Source organism: Apis mellifera, linkage group LG10, assembly GCF_003254395.2.
Source record: "Apis mellifera strain DH4 linkage group LG10, Amel_HAv3.1, whole genome shotgun sequence".
NCBI classification, from domain to species: domain Eukaryota; kingdom Metazoa; phylum Arthropoda; class Insecta; order Hymenoptera; family Apidae; genus Apis; species Apis mellifera.
In genome coordinates this window covers 3,337,952-3,360,771 of record NC_037647.1, presented here as the reverse complement: position 1 = coordinate 3,360,771, position 22,820 = coordinate 3,337,952, and the positions used below count along the sequence as shown (strand labels likewise).

The 22,820-nt window shown below is 33.8% G+C and overlaps 1 protein-coding gene across 7 annotated transcripts in view; it reads left to right on the top strand.

The window, feature by feature from the left end:
- LOC409849 (immunoglobulin-like and fibronectin type III domain containing 12) overlaps positions 1 to 22,820 on the top strand; it is a 177,873-nt gene that overhangs the window by 123,298 nt on the left and 31,755 nt on the right. For 2 of the 7 annotated variants that reach the window (XM_006560120.3, XM_006560121.3), the window contains exon 1: positions 20,484 to 20,617. The exons of 2 other annotated variants lie outside the window; for them this stretch is intronic. In XM_006560120.3, coding sequence (XP_006560183.1) covers positions 20,527 to 20,617 — 91 coding nt within the window. In that variant the 5' untranslated portion in view covers positions 20,484 to 20,526. Of the gene's footprint in view, positions 1 to 20,482; positions 20,632 to 22,820 lie in introns of those variants that run through there. 3 more of the 7 variants (XM_006560119.3, XM_006560118.3, XM_016914333.2) reach the window with 3 other exon arrangements.

The following is a 22,820-nucleotide window of genomic DNA, read 5'->3' as shown; positions in this document are numbered from 1 at the left end:
TTGTTGGTAATATTTTGATTTTATTGAAATAATTATAATTTTCATATATAAAGTGATGATTTAACAATTGTCATCTCAAAAACTCTCTCTCTAATTCCTTTTTATAAATATAATTATGTTGATAGATGGTTAGTAATAAAATTGAATTTAAGGTCTCGTTAAAAAAAATTTTAACCGAGAGGAAATTTGTAAATTAAACAAATTTTTCAAATATACGATAAATTTTTCGCACTCGTATTAATTCTTTTTGAAAACGTGATGTATTGCCGCAATAAAATTCTTTTGAAAAAATTTTTTAAAAATTCCAATCAAAATAGAACAACTAAATCAAACAAACTTTTCATTCTCATTCTGACTCCTTTTACAAATTAATGTTTTAATAAAATTAAAATCGTTTTAATAAAATCTATTCAAACTAGTTTAAAAAATTCACTAATCTTTTAAATCTAATATAAAAAATTAACAAATTATATCTTAAAAATTCAAATTAAACTATCTCTGTAATTTATTTCCTAATATTAAGAAAGAAAAAATAGTTTTCAATACATAAATTTCACACACAGAGCATTTAATACATTAAACCTAAAAGTTACAAAATCTTTTTCTATAATCAAATGCATTGCATCCAAAATCCTAAACAATTCCTTTTCTATTATCAAAAACTATTATTTTCAATCTACAAAAATACCTTCAATTATCATCAGTATTAAAAATATTAAACAAACTTAATATCAAAAATATCCTTACCCTTTGATCGTATCATCCCTCCAAAATCTCTAAAATGAAATAATCCCGAAACCAAGGGCGCATGATTCACCAACAGTTGGATCCACGGCCAAAAATCCCACGCGCCAAGGCCACCATCCTCCCCCACAAGCTCTGATAGAGCTTCCGTTCTGCGGTACACAACGAGTTACACGCAAAATCGGATCCGGATCAATGGGATACCATAAAGACACGTCCGGGGAAGCCTTATCTATGTCCGCCTTCGAATGAAATCCCATAGGAGTCGGGATGGAACACCGATTACCAAGTTTTGCAAGTGCACCCCTTCCCCCACTTTTTTTTTTATCGCGCCGTTTCATCACCGGTGTGCCTTAGCCGCAATTTTCCACGGTATTCGATAATGCTCAGCCTCTTTTTCGCCCTCCTCTTCTTGCACACGGTTCTTGGATCTCGTATCGGATCGTGTTATCAGGATTTATCGTCGAGGATGCTGTTCCAGACTGTAACCAGTTCTCCAGAAGTTGGAGATCTTTGGCTGATCTTACGTCATCGAGTGTCTCGCTCTAGTTGGAGAGAACTGAAAGCCGCGTGTGTTAAGATACGTGTACACTTCGTGAATATGAATCTCTTGGAGGAAGTTTTTTTTTTTTTTAATAACGTGGAAAGAGATTGGAGAGGATGAAGGAGAAATGAATGTTAAATGGAAATGAATTCGAATAAGATTCATTTAATTTTGAGAATTGAGATTAATTTTGAAAGTTGTGATCGGTTAAATTTGATTTTTTTTTTTAAATTTGATGGTACGTACGTGTTAAATTGAGTGAGAATGAGAATGAACTTCGGAGAACGAACTAGAAGAAGTTTAATTTTGGAAATTAAATTTGGAAAAGCAAAAATGGATCTGGAAATTTGATAGTTCAATTTTGTTATGAAACCTATGCTCATGAATTATGTGGTTTGAAAATTAGATAATGCAATGTGATATTTAAGGAGAGAATATTATATTAGAAATTGAAGAGGAATTATTTTTGAATTTAATATTGAAATTCTATTAAATAAAAAAATGAAGGGGAAAAAAATAGAGAAATTTTCTTATAAAATATTTCTTATCTAAAGAATATATACTTCTTATCTAAAGAAACAATATTAAGTGACAATTTAGAATTTGTACAGATATAGAAGAAATATCATATCAGAATCTATAGATTGGAAACGACTGAAATATAATATTTACTCTGGTAACACGTGAATTAAATTTGCTGTATACATACGAAATTTTATATTTGATAACATGGAAGCTTGTTAGATAATATACGAACACTAAATATTAAATATTTATATTTTGAAGATTATGTGAAACATATATAATTTCGTGAAATATAAATGTAACTCTATTATTACTTATTTGAATTGATCAGAAATAAATATTAATACATGCCATGCTAATTTTTTTTAAAAGATTTTAATTGAAATGATAAATTCTTTATTCTCCTTAAAATTTTCTCCTTAAAGAAAATATTACTACTTGCATAAAATTATTCTTTTGAAAACTTTCAAGAATTTTATTCTCTTAATAATTTACTCAAATCAACTATTTTAATTGTAGTAGAATTGATAACAATCAAGATTTAATGTTTCGAATCTCAAATTCGAATTAAAAATTAATAATTTAATTCGTGTAAAGTTATTAAGACTTTGAATTTAATTTCTGTATAAAAATTTATTATTACTTTGTTATTATCAATATCAAACTCTCATATTACAATACAATAATTTAAAGTTGATTATTGATAATTATTATGAAATCGAGTTCATGAGTTATAATACTTTTGTACCAATATGATATAATAATACCAATAATTTATTTTTTATTTATAATTTCGTATTTCAATGTAATATCATCATTAATATAAAATTTCATTAATTAATACAGGCAAGAAAAAAAATGTTATATTACAAGAAACATTTTAATTCGTCTCTTATAACTTTTTTATGTTTTCTTACTTTGCTTTTAATCTGGGAAATTATTAAATCTAAAAAAAATCTTGAAAAACTTCTCAAGCTAATCCATTCGATATGAATACGATCTACCTCATAAAAAGCTCATATTCCAGTTTTTGCGATATATGATCGTATAAATTTATTTGTACATTGGTTGTGGTTTCACGTTATTATCTAGATTATACTGGTTGCTTATCTTTTACAATAGCAGACTGCAATAATCATTCCACTTTCGTTTTGTGCTTCGTTTTTTCGTATCTACAACTGTTGCCAACGTTTCGTGACCACAGCCATTACTAATTCTTGCAACCCGTTCATATCTTTGTTACTTCTTTTTCACTCATTTTTTAAAACCAATTTTTTTATCGTTTTTTCTTATCTTGATTACAAGTTTTTAAATTATCTTTTTATAATCTTGGTTTGTTACGTTGATCCATTTTCCATAATTCATGAGTACTAATTTTACCAAGTTTCTACAATTTTCTTTGTTACAGTTTCATTTTGTACAACAGATTCACAAATTTAATTATTAATAACATCTTCCTTAATAATTATTATAATATTAATTTTAAGGATATCTTCCAAATTTCTCAAGATCTATTATCTCTCCATCTTTTCATACTTTACTTAGAATTTTCAATTACTTTTCAAGTTCCAAAACTGCAACAGGTAATCTTCAACAACTTTTCCAAAAATTTACTTTATCCAACTTCTAAAACTATGAACTTTCAACTTTGGAAAACTTAAAAACACAATTACCTCTTTATATACTTACGAGAAACTTACTTTCACGATCTATATTTTAAAAAATACATAATTCGCTTCCCAACTTTCATCAAAACACTTCTTCAATATCAAAAATGAATTTAATCGTCAATTAACAAAATAGCAAAACCATTTCTCGATCATATCTCTCAATTATTCCAAGATCCATCAACTTTCCTCAAACACAACCAATTTCCTCAACAATGGCGACAATCAGATGCAACTTCCCTACGTCCTCCAAACCAACCCCATTATCACAGTTCCTGGCAACCTATTAACCCCTCGCAAGAACCCCATAATTTCACTCCATCGCGAGCCCTCTTTTCTTCTCCAATCATCCGCCCACTGACTCTCCTTTTTCTTCTTCTCCTTGCATCCTCCGCCCCCGCATATGGGGCACGTGCAACTTGCGTAACGAGAGTAGCGTGGCTGGCGAGAGAGAAAAAAGAAAAAAAAAAGAAAACGAAGAAGAAAAAGAGAGGAGAAAGAAAAGAGAAGAAAAAGAGAACAGATTTAACGAGTCTTACCGCTTTGAGGGCGCCGCCTTTTAGGGACTGTGTGTGTGTGTGTGTGTTGCATCGATTCGTCATAAGGGGGAGGGTCAGGGAGAGATGATCTTACGGCAATGGCGTTTTTCTTTTCAAGGATTTCTCGCTCTCCACGTAATTGCGTGTAGTGCTCGGGGTTGGAGGGGAAAAGAGGTGGTTATATCGCGGTTGCTCCGTTTCAGATCGTTCTTTTTAACTACGTACACTGTCGGTCTTTGAAAGTGTTAATGCGTGTTGCAAAAAAGAAAAGAGCGCTTTTATTAAAATGGAATTATAGAACGTAATGAAGAACGTGGCTCAGAGACATTTTTCTTCTTTTTTTTTTTTCGGATGAAATTTTAATGAACGATTTTTTATTTTTAGAAGAAGGTACAGTTATCGATTATATTTTTCCATTATATTTATATCATTATCATTGTAAATCATTGATTTTCGAAAGAAGTATAATTTCATTCAATTATTATTTCTTTTTTTTATATTTTTAATAATTGTACAAAACAATTGATTTTAAGCAATTATAGTTGAACCAGGAATCTTGCATACTTTAAATGCATTAGCAAATAAATTGCTAACTTGGATTTAACGTTTGTGTAACAGAATTACCTGACTTCCCAACTCACAATCAGAAGTTAATTCCTTTTCACGAGCCATCTTTTCAAAACTAAACCGATACTTATCGCCATTCTCTCTCTCTCTCTCTGTAACTTCAAACTTGTTATCGTTCCTTCAACTTTAACTTGAAACTTTGGGAACTCGAATCAAGATTTATGCGAGAAATTCTCGGTGGAACGGCAACGTGGAAGGTCTTTTCCAACGACAATTACTACAATAGAAACTCTGAATCGTTCTTAAGATTCGAAAATCACTTAGTTGAGGTGGGGTTGAATTACAGAGACAGGTAATGTTAAGGCTACGGCTTTGTATTATTGAAATTAGAAACGTTCGAATGAAATAAATGATCAGCGTGGATATATAATAACGTTACATGTGAAACTAAATTAGAAGTTAAGTTAAAAAGCTGAAATAAAAAACTAAATTACTAGCCAACAAGTTTAGAAAGTATGTAATCAGAATATGTATGAAATCGTGAAATGGTTTCATTTTTTCATTGAATAGCTATTATATTTTTTATAGATTAATTCTCTAGAATACCATTAAATAAAGTAAGAACAAATTTTTGTAATCGAAAGTAAGAAAAGAAATCGATTGGATCAATTAATATTCATACCTAAAAGGATGATTCTTTGAAACAATAATACAATTTTCACTCTTTACTCGCAATTTGAAAAAAATAATTAATAATCTATACTAATCAATACTACAAAAATTAATAATTAATCTTTAATCTATCACCATTTAAAAATTATCCACCATTGAAAAATTAATTATACATATACTTCCATTCCACTTATCTGTCATAATTTAAAAAATTGTAATCCTAGTAATAAAAAGTTAGATAATCTTTTATTTCCAACCACCTAATTCATTTATTCACGATTTGTATTAATCACGAGCTCGTGAAAATTCACATCCAAAAGTAAACTTACCTATCTCGTGCGCGCGTACACGTCGTTTTTAACGGATAGAACCACGGAGAAATCCATTTTCGGATTTGTTTTTGACGATATGTCTCGATGGACCGGGATCGTGGCATTATATTTACCAAGCCGCGCTTTTTTCACCCCGTTTATAATGGATTTCTCCCGCGAGGCGTGCAACTCGAGGGAGGGGGTTGTGCGCGCGAGGGATGATAAACGAAACGAGGCAGGAAAAATATGTTCGACGAAATTGGCAATCAGCTCGAACCGTTGGAGTTTCACGGCTTTTTGAAGCACGTTCAACTTGTGAAACTCGTTCGAACAGACGTAATAATGCGGAGGACGTAGACTAAATACGCGTTGTCCACGCGCCTCGTTCGCGCGCATACGCGTTTTGTATTATTGTATTCATTGTATCGAGACGAAATATCGAGATTGTGTGAATGTATTTTACACGAACAATATTTTTGCGTGAATTTTGTCTGTTTTCGCAAGGATTTATATTATAATCCTATTTTGTTTCGATTTTTTTTGCAATTCTTACGTTTGACCTGTCTCGATAATTAAATTAAATTTTTAATTTTCCCAAAGAAATAAGAAATTTTCTTTTAACGAAAATAAATTACAGAAAAATCTCGAAAGGAGATCTTTTACTTTATTTTCTTAAGAAAGGAACTCAATTTTTTGTTTTTAAAACTGTATGATTTTACATGAATACGATTATATACAGATATAATATATTCATTTCATTCTACTCGATTGATACTAAGGAATATTGCTCCACGAAAAATTCCAGAATGGAAAGAAAAGAAGAATTACATTAACTATTATAATACGAGAAAAGATTATACTTTCACAATTCAAATTACGAGAAATACCGCCATCATGCTCCCTTATACCGGACATCCTCCATAAAACATTGCCTCGCGAACCAATATAAAGACAACTTCCGTGCATCGTGAATCTGGAACGGCCTCGAATAGGCCGTGGAACATCGCGGTCAAAGACGTAGAAAATGACAGAAATCAGGGGTAAAATTAGTGTTATGGAACTATGGAAATGTGGTTCAATCGATATTCGTGACTATTTCGATGGTGCAGAGAGCGGGAAGAAGGAGAGGATCGACGACGACGGATCATATTCAAACGGAAGTGCGGCTTACGGAAGACAGTTTGGAATTTCATCCGCGTTTCAGCTCCGAGAACTTGCCGCGCGGCTTAAATGTTCCCATTGTTCCGCCGTTCAGACGTTGCAATTAGTTTCCCACGTATTTGTCCGATTGCAATTTTAACAAGAATCGTTCTGTTTCGTTTATGTGACAAAGGTGAGGGGAAAATTGTCGAAATTCTTTTCAGAATTCTTCTTACCAGACCAACTATATTAGAAGAGAAGAGATACTGCATTTCTTTTGTATTTTAAAATGGTAAAGAAGTAAAAAAGAAGATCCGTATCAATGATCGTAAAAGAATGAAATATGTTTGTAGAAGATTGTTGATAAAAAGGAAATTAAATTAGTAAAAAAGAAATATATTTGACAAAAATAAAGAAATAAATAAAAAGTTAAATTGGAAAAATTATTGTTTTTCATTTTTGCGAAGCTGATATTTGCAGGTAGAAAAGTGGCTTAAGTGAAATAAATGATAGTACCAGTACTATTTGATAAGAGGATTTATGGTGCGAATTACGTGGAATAATTTTACAGTTTTCTAAACGAAAAATCTGTTGACTGATAGTTCGAGTAATACGAGAAATTGGATTAAATAGAAGAAATGAAAAATTTAATGAAAAAGGGTTTTGATTAATAGTTGGGGGGAGATATTAGGACATTGGATGCCTCAAAATTGCGAAATTCGAAATGAAAAATGTGTTGGGTAATAGTTGGAACGATATGGAAAATTGAACGCCTCGAAATTAAGAAGTGTGAAATGAAAACGTTGTTCGGTAATGGTTCGAATGACAGAGAATTGGATGCCTTGAAGTGTGAAATAAAAAAAATCCGTTGATTAATAGTTCGAGTAATATGGAAAATTGAAAACTTCGAAATTAAATAATATTAAACGAAAAATCTGTTGATTTACACTTCGATTGATATGGCACAGATATTGAAAATATGGCAAACTAAAACTTTTAATGAAGTGTAATATAAATACGAAAAAAAGAATTTTTAAAAGTGAAATATTGATAATTCGCGATATAAAACGTTGAATTCTTCGAAATGAAAAATTGTAATAGAAAAATAAATTGAAAAATTCTTCAACAAATAGTTAATATGACACACAGAGGAGTCTCGAAATGAAGAAATATAAAATGAAAAATGTATGGAAAATAATATCTAATATTTCGAATTATAAAAATTAAAAAAAAAATATTACAAATAAGCTACAAAATAAATAATTTTTTCCCCATGAATATTGTCCAATACCAAATAATTCCTATAATTCAAATATCACACTATATAAAATTGTAACTTATATCTAAAGATGATAAGTCCAATTAAATTCAAATTTGGCCTATATTCGAAATATTATTATTTCATAAAATAGTAATATTTTTAACAAAAATAATACTATTAGAATACGTAATTATTATTACGTTTATTATTAAAAATTAAAAATCAGAAAATAATATAAATAATCAACAACATCTACTCTATCCAAGTCGTTTCGAACAATCATTTTCCATGTCAATTTCGAATAAGATATCTTTTTTCGAAAAATTTCAACATTTTAATCTCGCTCGTGAATCACTCATACATCACACCATTTAATCCGATCGTATTATTAAATAATAACCAGAAGTTTCTAACTCTACAAGAACGTATCACGCACAACATTACTTTATGAACCATACAATACGTGACTAATCCTCGTTCCGAAACAGAGACTCCATGAGAAACGTAATACCTGGATGTAATTTTCAGCTTCCACAAACTTCCGTACAAATTGTTTGAAATTAAACCATTTAAATTGTCGGCGAAACATTATCCTGTATTTAATTTAAGAACCTCGAAAACGTCGATAGATGGTGAGGGGAGGAGGGAGGCGAGTAAATTTTCCATCGGTATTAAGAGTTGGCAAGTGTTTCGTGAATTTCGCATATTTCCCGGAATAATTACATTCTCTCTCCCCTATTTCTCTCTCTCTCTCTCTCACTCTCTCATAACCCTTCATAACGCCAGCTCACGTTTTAATAACAAGATCGAATCTCTTACTCTCTCGATCCCCCTCCGGATGTATCTTACGAATGCGCTTACCGTGTATTTTGATACGCTTGTTTGCATCGATTCGGCTCAATGGAATTCTCAATTTAAACTAGCGTGCACGGGCAGACGTTCGTAGCGAACACCCTCGCTATCGCATTCCTCAAACGATGGAACCAACGTCCATCCGCACGATGAATTTCGCTGTCGAAGAAACATGTTTCGTGGTTTCCGTGTTATGCTGCTGCGAATTTGTTAGCGGTCGAAATGCGAGATAGTTGGTGATTTCGAAACGGAAATATTTAACTATGGGTAAGGTGTTTGGTTTTGGAATACAATAGATGTGAAATGAAATGTCTAAGAATATTCTTAAGGAATAATTAATAATTTTTTTTACCGACGATTTATCAAACTGGTTCGATTTTTTATTGTTGCTTTTAAAGATATGTGTTCAAAAAAAATCAATCTATCACGATGAATTTTCGCGATTGAGAGAATTGATAATTTAACACGAACGATATGAAATTTGATTTTTTTTCTTATAATAAGAACATGTTTTTTTTTAATTTTTTGGGGAGAGGAGATTTTATTGAAAGAACCGTGTTATTTATACAAGCTGTTTTAATATTCATAGCGCAGGAAAAAAAAATGATGAAACTTGAAAAAATAAATGAAAAATGTTTTCATTTCAAAAAATTTTTTTTTTTTTAATACTGAATTAAAAATTGATAAAACATCTAAAATTAAAAAGAGTTACAATAGAAAAATAATGAAGAATATTGACAATATAATTTTGAATCACAAAACGAAAGAATAGAATTATAAATTTGAAAATGAAATTAGTAGAATAGAATTCACCTATAAATCCATTGAAACTAATTAATTCTTCATTCTTGGATTTTATTTTACGATCTTGTTAAAAGCATTTGGCTCTATAATTTTGGATCTCAAGTGAATAATTTCTAAGGAGGAAGTAATTGAAAGTTACATGTTTCCTCATTCTGTCCCTCACCACATTATAAATTCAAAAGATAATTATACCTAAGTTTCACCTATCTATTTCACATTTATTTGAATCACTAATAAATAAATTTCTAAAAAATTAAATTAACCAATCGCAATTATCCAAGGATTATAAATATCACATTTTCCAAAAAAAAGAAAAAGAAACAGTTTTATCTTTATTTCCAATCTTACGAAATTAAACGAAATAAAAAAAATTCTCGAAACAAAATTCTTCTCGAAACAAGATACAATCGGATAAAAACTGATCTAAGTACCGCAACACGGTTAACCAACCTATCAAACTATCTCTAAAAAAAAAAAAAAAACTCTCTCAAAGAGAAATTTAAATACGCAAATTTAATTCCTTCACGAGTAAATAAACAAACCATCCCTATTTGCATGGCAAACACGAAGCGGAACGAAACGAAACGAAATAAAACATGCATATTTGAAAACTAGTTTGAAAACTAGACCCAGTTGTCGTGCCCGTGAGTCTGAATGACGATTAAATTCTGAACGAAACCCGCCACTCGAATCAAAACGTTCCCCCGATCAAAGAGCGCGCATCCCCCGCACAAAGGTAACAAGGAAGCCTTCTAAACCCGAGTTGCGTATCACGACTGAAAGGCACGCCGCGGAGGGATACCGATAAAAACTCTTCTCTCTTGGACGTGCACACACCCTCTGGACTGAGATAAGCCGCTTCTAATTAAATGTTGTACCGTGGAAAGAGACAGACAGTAGTAGGGCGTCTTTCTCCGCCCCTTCTCCCCCCTATTTTTTCGCCCTTTTCTCGCACGCGTTTTCCTCGTGGATCAAAGCTAAACGAGCGTCGAACATCATAAACCAACCGAGCTGAAAATCGATGATGAAAGTCGAAAAACACTGTGTAGCTATTTTGGGAAATTTTATACATTTTTATCTTTTCCTTTTCTTCTTTTTGTACGAGAATTTTTGACGAGAGTATGGAGAATATGGAGATGATGAAATGTAATGATAATTGATGGTTATAATTATCGAATTTTTTTTTTAAATTAATTCACGATTCGATTTTAATTAAACCATTAATAAAATTATCGTTTAGAGGATATCATGTTACGTATAAAATAATATGATGTTAGTATAATAGAAATATGTACAATTGTTTTTTTTTTAAATAAATTAAATTCGCTATACGTATTTCTTTCTATAGAGACTTGAGATATTAGTTAATTATCAATCATTAATAATTGTAATTGCAAGAAGATATTTCAGTGTAGACATCTATAATAATTTTCCGACGGACACAGTGTTAATTCTTCGATATTTTTCTCGTCATCTTGGTTGGAACGCAGTTGGAACTCATTATTTCACCATGAACACCGCTATGCAAACTTTGTTTCTGCATAGAAGATCCTATTTTAGAACAGCAACTCGAAAAGCCAGTTTTAGACGGAAGCCTCGCAGTCAAATTGCTCGTTTCTAATGGCTTCTTGTCGAGCCACGTGCCAACTGTTCACACGGTACCGACTTTCGTTCATTCTCTCGTATCATGGCTTCCTCAATTTCATCTAAAACGTGGAAACAAACTAGAAACGGGTTCGTTTCGCGTGTCTTCAAAGTGAAGAATACGAAGAATGTCCGATAAATTGCAGATTTTTATCACGTGCCTTCAAAAATTCCTGAAATTTTCTTCTACTCGCAATGCTGCGAAACACTTTTACATTCATCATGTTATTATAATAACCTTTTCAAAGATTAATTATTCCATCGAATAACTCTTTCAATTAACTCTTTTACACTAAACAATATCGAATCGTTAGTAACCAATTAACCGTCGCAATTCAATTTTCCAAAAATTTCTCAAATCAACTCCGGCATCCATCCGAACGATTGAACACATTCGAACGATTCATCCGGAGAATCGAACTTCCATCTTCATCCGTTCCCCAACCTCTTGTCATTCACACCTAACTCGAACGAGAAATTCATGCACCCTCAGGGCCCGTTCGCAACCCGATCTAATGAAATTCCGAGGCAGGGTCCATTTGCTTAATTGCTATTAATAACGGAACACCTTTCTCCGGTCAACGAAGCGCGAACGGCCGGATAATCCGCGCATGCCGTTCCAAATTTCGTCAGCTTGGAAAACCACCACCACCACCATCACGGCCATCCTCTACTACGTTTGCATTAGCGCGTGTAATTTCGGTTTATGAAACGACCGCATCCCTTCGACCACTTCATTATCCCATCACGTTATATCGAGCTACTTAATAACGAGAGTTTGTCGACGAGATTACAACGAAGCGATCCTTCGGCCGAGCCCTTAATCGAGAAACTTTTCACGGGAGAAAGGGGGGGGGGGCAAGGATATTCAGGGAAGGTCCAGTTTGTCCGTCTTTCCTCTATTCGACGTATCGGTTTCGAATCCAATCTTCGGTCTCTTTTGTCCCCCGCGAGAAGGAGAGGGAAGTGCAACCATCCCCTCTGCCTCCCTTTGTTCATGGACGATCGATTTAAATACAACTCGGGGAACTCGATTATATAGAGGGATGCTCGAGGAGTTCCTGATTCGGTCGTGGGATCGTGTGTTTCCCTGCAGGTAGATAGGGGAAGTTCTCTCCAAGGTGTATAGTTCGGGAGAAATGACGTGTGAGAGGGTATGGAATTGGTTTTGGGGAAGTCTATTGTATAATGCAGCTCATGCAATTGTTTTGATTTTGTTATTTTGCTTCTTTTGTCGAAACTTTGGAAGTTTGTAACTTTGCTTGAAAATATTCCATTCGATTTTTCTCGTCGAAATCTTCAAGATGTAAGGGGGATGAAAATGAGAATTTGAAAGATTGTAATTCGGTGATGTGCTTGGAATCAGGGGAGAAAATCCTCTTGAGATTTACAATTCGAAGGAAATGACGTGTGTGAGATTTGTCGGGGGATGTTAAATTGATGTGATTTGTACTTGGAAACTTTCGAGGATAATTAGAGAGTTGATTGTTAGTACGGCGAACGTTCATTGTCTTGGTTCAATCTTTTAGAATTTTCATATAATTTTTAATATCATCCAATAATTATTTTATCTTCAATAGAAATATGAAAATAAATTTCTTACGATCAATCAAAAGAATTAGAATCTTCACAAATTCTAATTTTTGAATTAATGAATTTTTACTTCTCCGTAATAAATTATCGTATAATAAATCGAAATCGAGAACTCGAGGCTTTAAGAGAAAATGAAATTATGAAAATTCTTCTTAAAGCTGATATCAATTTATATCACGATTAATTGATCATCTCGTTATCACGTATTAAAGTAACGAAACTAGTCGATTAAAGTAGGATAGGTTGTCGATATCTCAGATTATTAATTTGATTTAAGAGTTAACGCGGGTCGCCCGTTATTCGTTACAACGTTACGCAATACATCTACAGGGGAACAATGCGATTTCTTTCGTTAAAAAATTCCACGCAGCTCGGCTGACTGTTCAATTAATTCTGGTACTCGGTGCCGTTTCCACGTTTTTTCGATATGCAAAAAGGAAATAACTGGACCGTATTTTATTTCACCGATCCCGGTTACCAATTTGTTTCTCTCGCTCCGTATCGGTCAAAATGAATTAAATCGGAACGAAATTCACGATCGGTGGTACATTTTCATTTGGACGGTGTAAGGGCAAAAAAAAAAAAAAAAAAAAAAGAATGAACAGAACAGAAGATTTGCGTTAAAGAATTTCCATGTTAGTCGGGATTACAAACGAGATTATCGTATTTTTCGGATAATTCTCGTCACGATGCGTTTCTGTTTTTATTTGGATCTTCATTTCGTTCGATAATCTTTTCGCTTCTTTTATTTTTCTGCAACTTGTTCGATTATTTATACGCATACAAAACGTACGAAATATAGTATAACGATTCTTTTTTTTTTTTTTCAAAAGAAACACGATTCATTGTTTCGATCAATTTGCTCGTAACAATTTGTTCACAACAATTTGTAATATTTCGATGTATCTTTTGTTATACGGGAACTGTAGTTTTTTATCGTGAAAACATATTCATTATATTGTGTACCCAGTATAAATAAATATCATTTACAATGCTGTTACGTATTTCCAATTGTTGTTTGATTCGATACAATAGAGAGGAATGAATTTATTTGATAAATTCCCCTTAACAAAACGAAAGTTTTAATTACTCCTGTATGTGTTATAAATTATAAATTATCCTTGATTGTCCAAAATTACGGTAAATATTAATTTATCACTAATTACCTCATTAATTTATTCCAACGACGAGAAATTGAATGTTAAATTTTAATTTTTGAAACAATCTTATTGTGATTCCGTATTATACAAGATTCCTCAATATTCCTCTTATTGGAAACTAAGAACTATTCCCTACAAAAATAAATAAAATAAAACGAACAAATAATATTCCAAAACTTTAAATAGACAACGGCAAACAAGTGCATAATAAAACGAAACGAGCAATATTCGATAAACTTTGTAAAGTTCGTCTCGCGTGGAGCCGAATTTCCAATCACGTCTCGAGTTTTCAATTTTGAATTTCAATCTTCTCGCGTTTCTTCAATCTCGAATTTTCATCCCTCTTGTCCTCTTTTTCTTTTCTTATACGTGTATATATATATATATTCCAAACTTCGCACAATATACGCTCGGTCCATTTCCATCCTCCATCCAGGATCAAAACTAACAATCGTCAAAGTGTGTAAGAGGGTTGGAAACTTGCACAAGGGGTGGAATCTTCGCAACTTGGCCTGGTTCGCGTCAAGTAGCTACGTACGAAAATTTCGTAAGCCCTCACGAGGCCTTCTCTCTCTCTCTCTCTCTCTCTCTCGTTTTTCACCCTTACCCGGCCAATTCGATATCGAAATTTGATCAAATCCTCTCTCCTCCTCACTCTTCTTCCCCCATTCGATCACCCTCTGTTTCCTCGAACCCTCTCAGATCGAATTCTTCCAGCTCGAGTGACATGTCGCCGAGTTTACTCGGCTCCAACCCCCGCTGAGACTCGCGTGTACAGGGTGGCGAGTAAGTAACGAACTACGATCTATACTATGGTAACGTTATGTTGGAACTTGTCGTTGGGGAGAGAGAAACGCGTTCTGGATGTTTGTAATGCGTGGAAGAAAGCAATAGCTACGTCCTAAAACCGGAGGGAAAAGAAATTTTGGAACGTGTATATATATATATATAGAGAATAAAGGGAGAGGAGGAGAAGGTGGCGGATCCATTGAATGGCCCCTTGGGTGGTTGTGCCAACAAACCCTAACTAACGTAAATAAGATGTCCTGGAAGGGTGGTGGCTGTCGCTCTCCTTCCTTGCATTCCATTTTATTATATTCCTGTCATGTTTCTATGTTATAATACTTCCTGATTCTTTTTCGCCCTCCGAATTTTTTCTTTTTTGTTCCTTCGTTATTTTCGTCATTTCCTAGTTTCTTTTTAATCCCTCCTGTCATCTTGTCTGTTTATTTATTTCTCGTTACGCCCTCATAATGTATCTGTCCTTTCTGTTTCAATTTTCTTTTGTTTCATTTTGTTCGCGCTTATATTTTTATATCAATTTCTGATTCCTTGATTTTATATCTTTTCTTGATTCCCTTCCTTTGTTCTTATCTTACCCACTTGTTTTTCTGTCGCATAGCTTTTTAATCTATTTTTCTTTTTTGTCAGTTCTTAACTTCTTTATTCCAGCTTTTATATTATACGTTTCCATCTTATTTGTTCTTGTATCTCTATTCGTCTTTCTGATTTATATATATCTATCCTTGCCACACATCCTCTTGATTTATTTTACCTTTTCTCCATTTCTGATCTCTGATTGTGCGACTCCTCCTACTCCCTATTCCATCCTTAGTATATTCCAACTATGTTACTCCGTTATATATATACTCCTTGGGTTTCCTTTTTTGTCTTATCAGTTCTTACTTCCTTTTCCATCTCTTCATTCAGCCTCTCTGTTTTTACCTCCCACTGTTCCTTTATTTCCTCTTGATGTATCTATCTTCTCCATGTTCCATTTTCCTTGTCCTCCAATCTTTCTCCATCCCACCTTGTATTTCCTCTTCCTAGCCTTCCTCTTCCTGACCCCTTTTTATCCATCTCTGTCGCATCCCCTCCCGATCCATTTTTCCATCCCTTCGATTCCGATCCCTGACTGATTCTCAGAGCCGTTTTCTTACCCTCGAGGGCGAGTCTGATGAAGCCTCGGGCCAATTACCGGATTTCTTCGCGAAAATCTCCGAGGAAAACGGACGGGGTGCGGTGGAGGGTGGGGAGTGGTCCGCTGAAAACGATGAATTCGCGAATTTCGAGGGGGGGGGGAATGGATAAAGGCGCCACCCCATTTTAAGTACGCGAGGGAGATCAGAGGATGAATCGAACGGACGAATTTGTAAAACGATTATAGGATCCATACGAGTGGATCCTCCCCGATCATTTTTCGAATCCCGGTCGAATGAGTTTCGTATAACATAATAATGATCGAGGGCGAAGCGATGAGTGGGCGTTTTTCCGCGCTGTCTTCCGATGGCCTGTTATGACGTAATAGGCGATGTGTTTCGCAGCGTAATAAATTATGGCACGGTTTTTGGGGTCGACGACGTCCATTGTGCCGGACGAAATATCGCTGTTACGGTGAGATATTAATGGTATATACGATACATCGACAGAAAACAAAGTGGTGGAATTAAAAGAGGAGAAAGATGATGGAATGGATAACGTTTTTTTTTTTTTTTTCCTCCCCTGTTTATTCGTAACCCGAATATTTGAAGAGGCCTTGAGAGATATTAAGGAACGTTTAATTCGTATATATTTTTTTTAAACGCATATCGATTATATAAATCTAAATAAAATTAAATTGTAACGATGCTTCGATTTTAAATTTGTATCGTTCAAGTATCGCGCGAGACTCTTTTGATAATATAATAATTAACGTTATCGAAGATTATCAAGCTTGTATAATTGAGGTTCATTAATGGCAATTCATAAATTATGCATTACTTTATTATTATACATCTACGTTTATTATATGGGCAATCGAATCAAGATCGATTCCTGCTATTTGAATAATAATAATAATAATAAAATTATGGATGAAACATCTAAGATAATTTATCTCATCCGTTCCTATCCGAATTACGAAATTACAAAATACAAAATAGCTGGATAATTGCATTCAGCCGGGTCAACAACAATGAACTCCCGTGCCTCTTATGCCTCGTGCAAACAATTAAGATTTAACGATAATTGATAGCGTTTAAAGCGCTATCAAGGCGGGGCGCAGTTCCAACCGGAAATTTCGTTAAATCACGAGATAATGGAGCATACGATAATGGCTATTCGCGAGAAATTCGGCTGATCATTACCACGAGCATCTCATTTGTGCTCGAATCGAACGTCTGCTCCCCACCCTCGATATCTTATATTAGTCATGGAAGGGATGTCTGGTTGAATCTTTCGTTTTCCACCCTTGTGTCACGCGTATTTCCTCCCCTTTTCCCCCGACTTTAAGCGATCCGGAAATGATGAATTCGCGAGCCTTATCGCGACCTCGTGGCGTTGTTTCCCCCGGACAGCTTTCCAACAAATAAGCTGTCCCGATCCAGGGACGTTTCCCTCTCCATTGGGGTTGCTGTAATCCTTGTTGCGATGGCCAAACCTTTCCCTCTTGCTCGATTGCTGAACTTCTTATCGCGAAACGAGGAGACCATAAGACCGAAAATTGGACTTTCCGTTTGAATCATCTTCTGGTTCTGGCTCGGGGACGTTCCTCGAATTATGTACCGTCTGGTTCACTCGTTAACTACGCAAGTTACCTCCCCGGATTCTACCTCCTTCCTTGAGGAATCATATTTTTTAATCGAATATGGAGAGTTACGTAATGGAGTCTTCCATAACTAATATAATTTTTTTTTTGTTTTTTAATGTTAACAGAAAGTTTTGTTCCATTTCAAAATGATAGAATTTTTTTAAATTATACGCAGAATGGAATAACTTGAAGTAAAGAAATATCGATGACTTCCATCCAATTTCTTTGATGGTGGAATTTATATTTTCATTAAAAAAATTTCCAAATTTTCCTTGGAACATGAGGGTAAATAATATTATAATTTTCTTTTAAATTTGGTAATAATTTTTTAATCGCTTTATACAAAGACAGTAATGTATTTTTTAATTTGCACGATAATGTAATACATGATAATATTGTAATAACCGATGGAATTGTTGTACGTGAAATTATTATGTTTTCTATTTATATTTCGTATTTGTTATTAACTTTCTTTTATTCCGCAATAAAATTTTACGACTTACGTGACGTTTGTGTACATAAATTAACGAAGAAATCTCAATAGATGAAAATATTCCGTACATTATTGATTTTTTTTCATTTTATGATGAAAGCTTATGAATAAGGTAGATGTATGATATTTGAGAGATATGTTAATGACGAAATCTGAATAGATCAGAGAGCTATGAATCTTGCAAAGCATAACGATTCCTTTTGCTCGGTTGAAATGGAATAAAGTAATGGAGAAAGTAATAGATGATGAGATTGTTACGTGAAGTTATTACATTCTTTGGTATTTCGTACTTATCGTTGATTTTCTCTTATTCTATTCGACGAGAACTTATGAGTTGGGATACACGATGTTTGAATACGTATGTTAATAAATGAAAAAAAATTGAAGATCCTGTGGAATGTAATGATCTTTTTTTTTTTTTACATGTACGTATATTGCAAAAATTTTAATAAAAATTTTATCCACAGAAATTTCAATACTTATCACGACTCTTTTCGTATTAATGAAAAAATTTTGACACGTTTAATAATACATTGTTTGCATCAGCTGAAAATTTGGATATATATATATATATATATATATATAGTAGAAAATAAAATATTCTGCAATTCATATACGTAAATACTATACATTTAAAAAAAAAATGAATTGAAATAATTATAATTATAACAAATTTTAAATAAAAATTTCACGCCTATCATCGATACGCGAAAAAAAACTTAATACTTAAGATATCAAAACACCTAAAAATTCGCAACCCTCTAAATATTTATCAAAATATCCTCCCTCGTACCTTCTTGTTCCCCATACCATAGCAATTTCTTTCGCGCTACAAACAAGCCATACAAAATCAAGCTGCCAAAGAAAGTGTCTCTCCCATCCGTCACGTAATCATCCCTTATTTTTCCCCCTTAATCCACCCTCCGACATTTTGCGAAACGCGTCGTCTTAAAAAGTTCGATATCTCGGTAACGAGAGTCTCGCCCCATCTTCCGCCTCAATTAAGTAAGTTTTCGTCCCAGACGCCATTCGGCGGCGCCTTTACTCGCGCCCTTGCCCTAACCGCCGACCGGAAATTATATATGCAACCCGGTTTTCTTCCCTCTAATTTCCAGTTCCACGAGTGGCGTTACGTGTGTCTCGTTCGTCTGGACGATGGACGATGTGTTTGCCCCTCTTTCTGTTAAATTAATTACCACACACACAGCAATTTTCAACATCCAACCGCGTAACGCTTGTCCCACGAGCAAAACGATGCTGTAAAACGAGAACGCCATTTTTTCTCCACCCCTCTCTCTCTCTCTTTTTCTTCCTCTCTCCGTTTTTTTTCCCCAGTCTCCGTTCCATTTGACACAATTTCAATTTTCGTGCAACATGTGCACAGGTTACGTCACTCGCGAATTCGCGTCACACGAGGTAGGATTGCCGGATGAACAGATGTTCCTAGTTTTTTCGCCGAATTCGCGATGCTGATCGTTATGAGAATCAATTGGCGGAAGTGTCGTTTTGTTTGTCGAGTAGTTGGATGTTTGTTGTTTAACAACGTTTGAGATGATTGTGTACCAGTTTCTTTTTTTTTTAAATAAATATACGTGTATTCTTGATTTGATGTTGTTAATTTATTAATAGTTTTGGTTAAATTGAACAAGGAAAGATTGGACGTGGAAAATATGAGATACAAATTAGAACGAATTACGTTCCACGATGCCTTGGAGAAATCAAATTTGAAGATTGTTCCGCGAGCGAATATATTTCCAGGGAAAATTTCATTACAAGATTGGTAAAATCGTTCGCGATATCTTGAAAAATAAATCTCAATATATATCCTGTCAGAAATTGTTGCTCGCCTTGGCGAAATCAAATTTCCAAAGATTCTTCCTACAATTTCTAACTTACGAGATCAAATTACGATAAATTATTCGGTAATATCTTCGAAAGCAGTAAATCGTCCCAACATCCCAACGCAAATTGGATTGCGATGCCTTCGAAATTACATTTCCCATTGAAAATTCTTCCTCAATCACTATAATAATATACACCCGTGTGAAATTGTTTCTCACGATTGAAATCAAATCTCCTCCTTCTGGCATAATTTCTAATTGCCAGATCTAATTCCTCGTAATATCTTTCAAAGATAAATTAAGAATCCTGGAAAGAGAAGAATTTCCACGAATTTCCTTCATCGCAAGCCGCAAAATTTGCAAAATTATTCGCAATATCTCCGGGATTCGACTGGAGGAGGCGCGCCGAGAACCGTTTCCTAGTTAGACCAATTCCGTACTTTCGCTCGTCACGATTAATTAGCTTAATTCTGGCTTCCTGTTGTTGCGTACCGTGCGGTGCACCCGTTGCGTGTCACGCTGGCATAACCAGCCGCATTCCAGCGTCATAGTTGACGCACGTGTGTCGTCGTAAAAGCACCCGTGGCATCCCGCCGCGAGGATGAGCGCCGTCGAGACGTCGATCTGCATTTCCGTGTTGTGCGTATACATCCTTAAAGCCACATCACCGACGCGCATTGTTAACCGTTTGGGTAAGAGAAATTGGGTAAGATTGAATTGGACGCCGTGTGTTCGTCGAGGCTTCGTGTGCATTAATACTCGTGACATTGTTAAGTATGATGAGACAGTATCTGAGAGATCGAGTGTGTCGTACAGCTTGATACAGAGAGTTTTGAATGTTTTCGTTTATTGATATCCTATAATATTGGGGATACGAATGTTCGAAATTTTTCTTTAATTATGAATATAATTCTTCCTTTTTATAATTGTATCTACATATATAGTTTAAAATTTATTGTGCCATATATGTTATTTTAAAAGTTACAATATTCATTATTCATCAGAGGCTGCAATATCTTCGAATGAAGATATATGCGTCGACATTCGCAGACTAGTTTTATTTCTTTTCTAAATTCCTAGAAGTTAGGTAAAATATTCACTTGAGTAACTTTGTCGTCGTGTCACGAATACCTCGAATCGTTGTCGATTAGGGGTTTGCAACTTGAAAGCACTTGTGACTCACGATAATACCGTATGACGGAGGTGTATGATCTCGTGGAAGCAAGTTATATGAGTCAGACAATTTTCTTTTTCCAACCCCTTTAGTACACGTAATTCTTTTTCCCCTCTTTCGTATCGTTTCTCTTCCCAATCGTTTCTCGTTTGAAGTTATTTTATTTCGTTTTTTCACGTAAAGTAATGAATGTAATAGAAAAATAATTCGAGAAATGAAGTGAATTATTATCTCATTCCTTTAAAAAGTAGTTAGAAAAATTTATCGCATACATTTAATAATCTGTTTATCTCGACAAGATACTATTATCGAATTTATTACGTATATATTTTTCTCAATTCAACCCTTAATAATTAACCAAGACGCGCAGAATGAGCTGTTATTAATTTGAATAAATTTTATTACTAGAGATCTATTAAAATAAAAAATTGAAGATTGTTGTTAAAAAATTGTGGGTATATCTATCTTCACGCATTTACATTGAAATCGAGTGATAATAATCACAATTAAAATATTTTTCTGTAAAAAAAAGAAATATAATTAAATAATAATCACCCACAATTAAATTGATTCGATTAAAAATTACCATATTTCTCCGCGTATATTATTTTTACTTTATAAACGTTCCTCATTTCGCAGATGAAAATAATTCCTACTAAAAAAAAAAAAAAAAAAATGAAAAAACTCGTGTCGCGACACATCACAGAGGTCAGACCTGACTGACGACATTTTTCCAGGTATACCATCACGTGTTACGGTGTTCTGAAAAAGAGTCGTAAACCACAGACAATTTTTTTCAACCCCCCGTGACTGCTCTTTGTTCACGTACCCGTTATTCTCTCTGTTTGCGCACATTTTTCTGTGTCAATTTGCACCACTTTTTACCCGTCCTCACCCTCTGTTGCGCTGCCCCTGCGTTTGCTTCAAGATACGGTAGAAGTTGTCGCAATATGTTCCCGCAAACGGTTTTGTATTCGTAAAGAGAATGTAGACACGTCGTATGATCATAAATTTTAAAACGCGGTATATATTTCCCTCATCAAAATGGGTAAATGACGTTTTAAAAATCTTTTTCTTTGTTACTTTGATATTGTTACTTTCCACGATCAAATGTGCAATTTTTTTCTCGTTTCTTGGCTTTCATTTTCTTTTCTTTTTGCGTTAAAAATTGCTTTGCCCATGCACTGGTTGTCCATTGTCCCTGAAATTAAAGAAATGTTAGAAAAAGTGATCATGAATTTTCAGACATTTAAAATATCTTAATTTTCAATTGAAATTGATGAATATTCTACTAAATTTTATACAGCTATTACTATTTATTATCATAATTATAAGAATCATTAATTTATAATTCATCTAATTATGAATCATTCACAATTTCATTTTCGCGAATAAAATTATATTTTTATAATTAAAAAAAGTAAAAAGAAAAGAAGGAGATAATTTAATTGATATTCTTAAAATTTTCTCATCGAATATTAATATAATAAATCATATCTAATTAAGAATAATTTTCCTCGTTGTAACTTCCATTCAAGCTTATTCTTTGAAAAGAAAAAATTTTCACATTTAATTTTAAACGCTCGTTGGATCTCGTTATCCCGTTAAAATTATTCTATTAAAACACGACATGGCATTGGATACACGCAAAAGCATGCACTTAGTTGCGAAAATACGTGTATAATTGTGAACCGGATATGCGTATTCGTATATTTTTCACA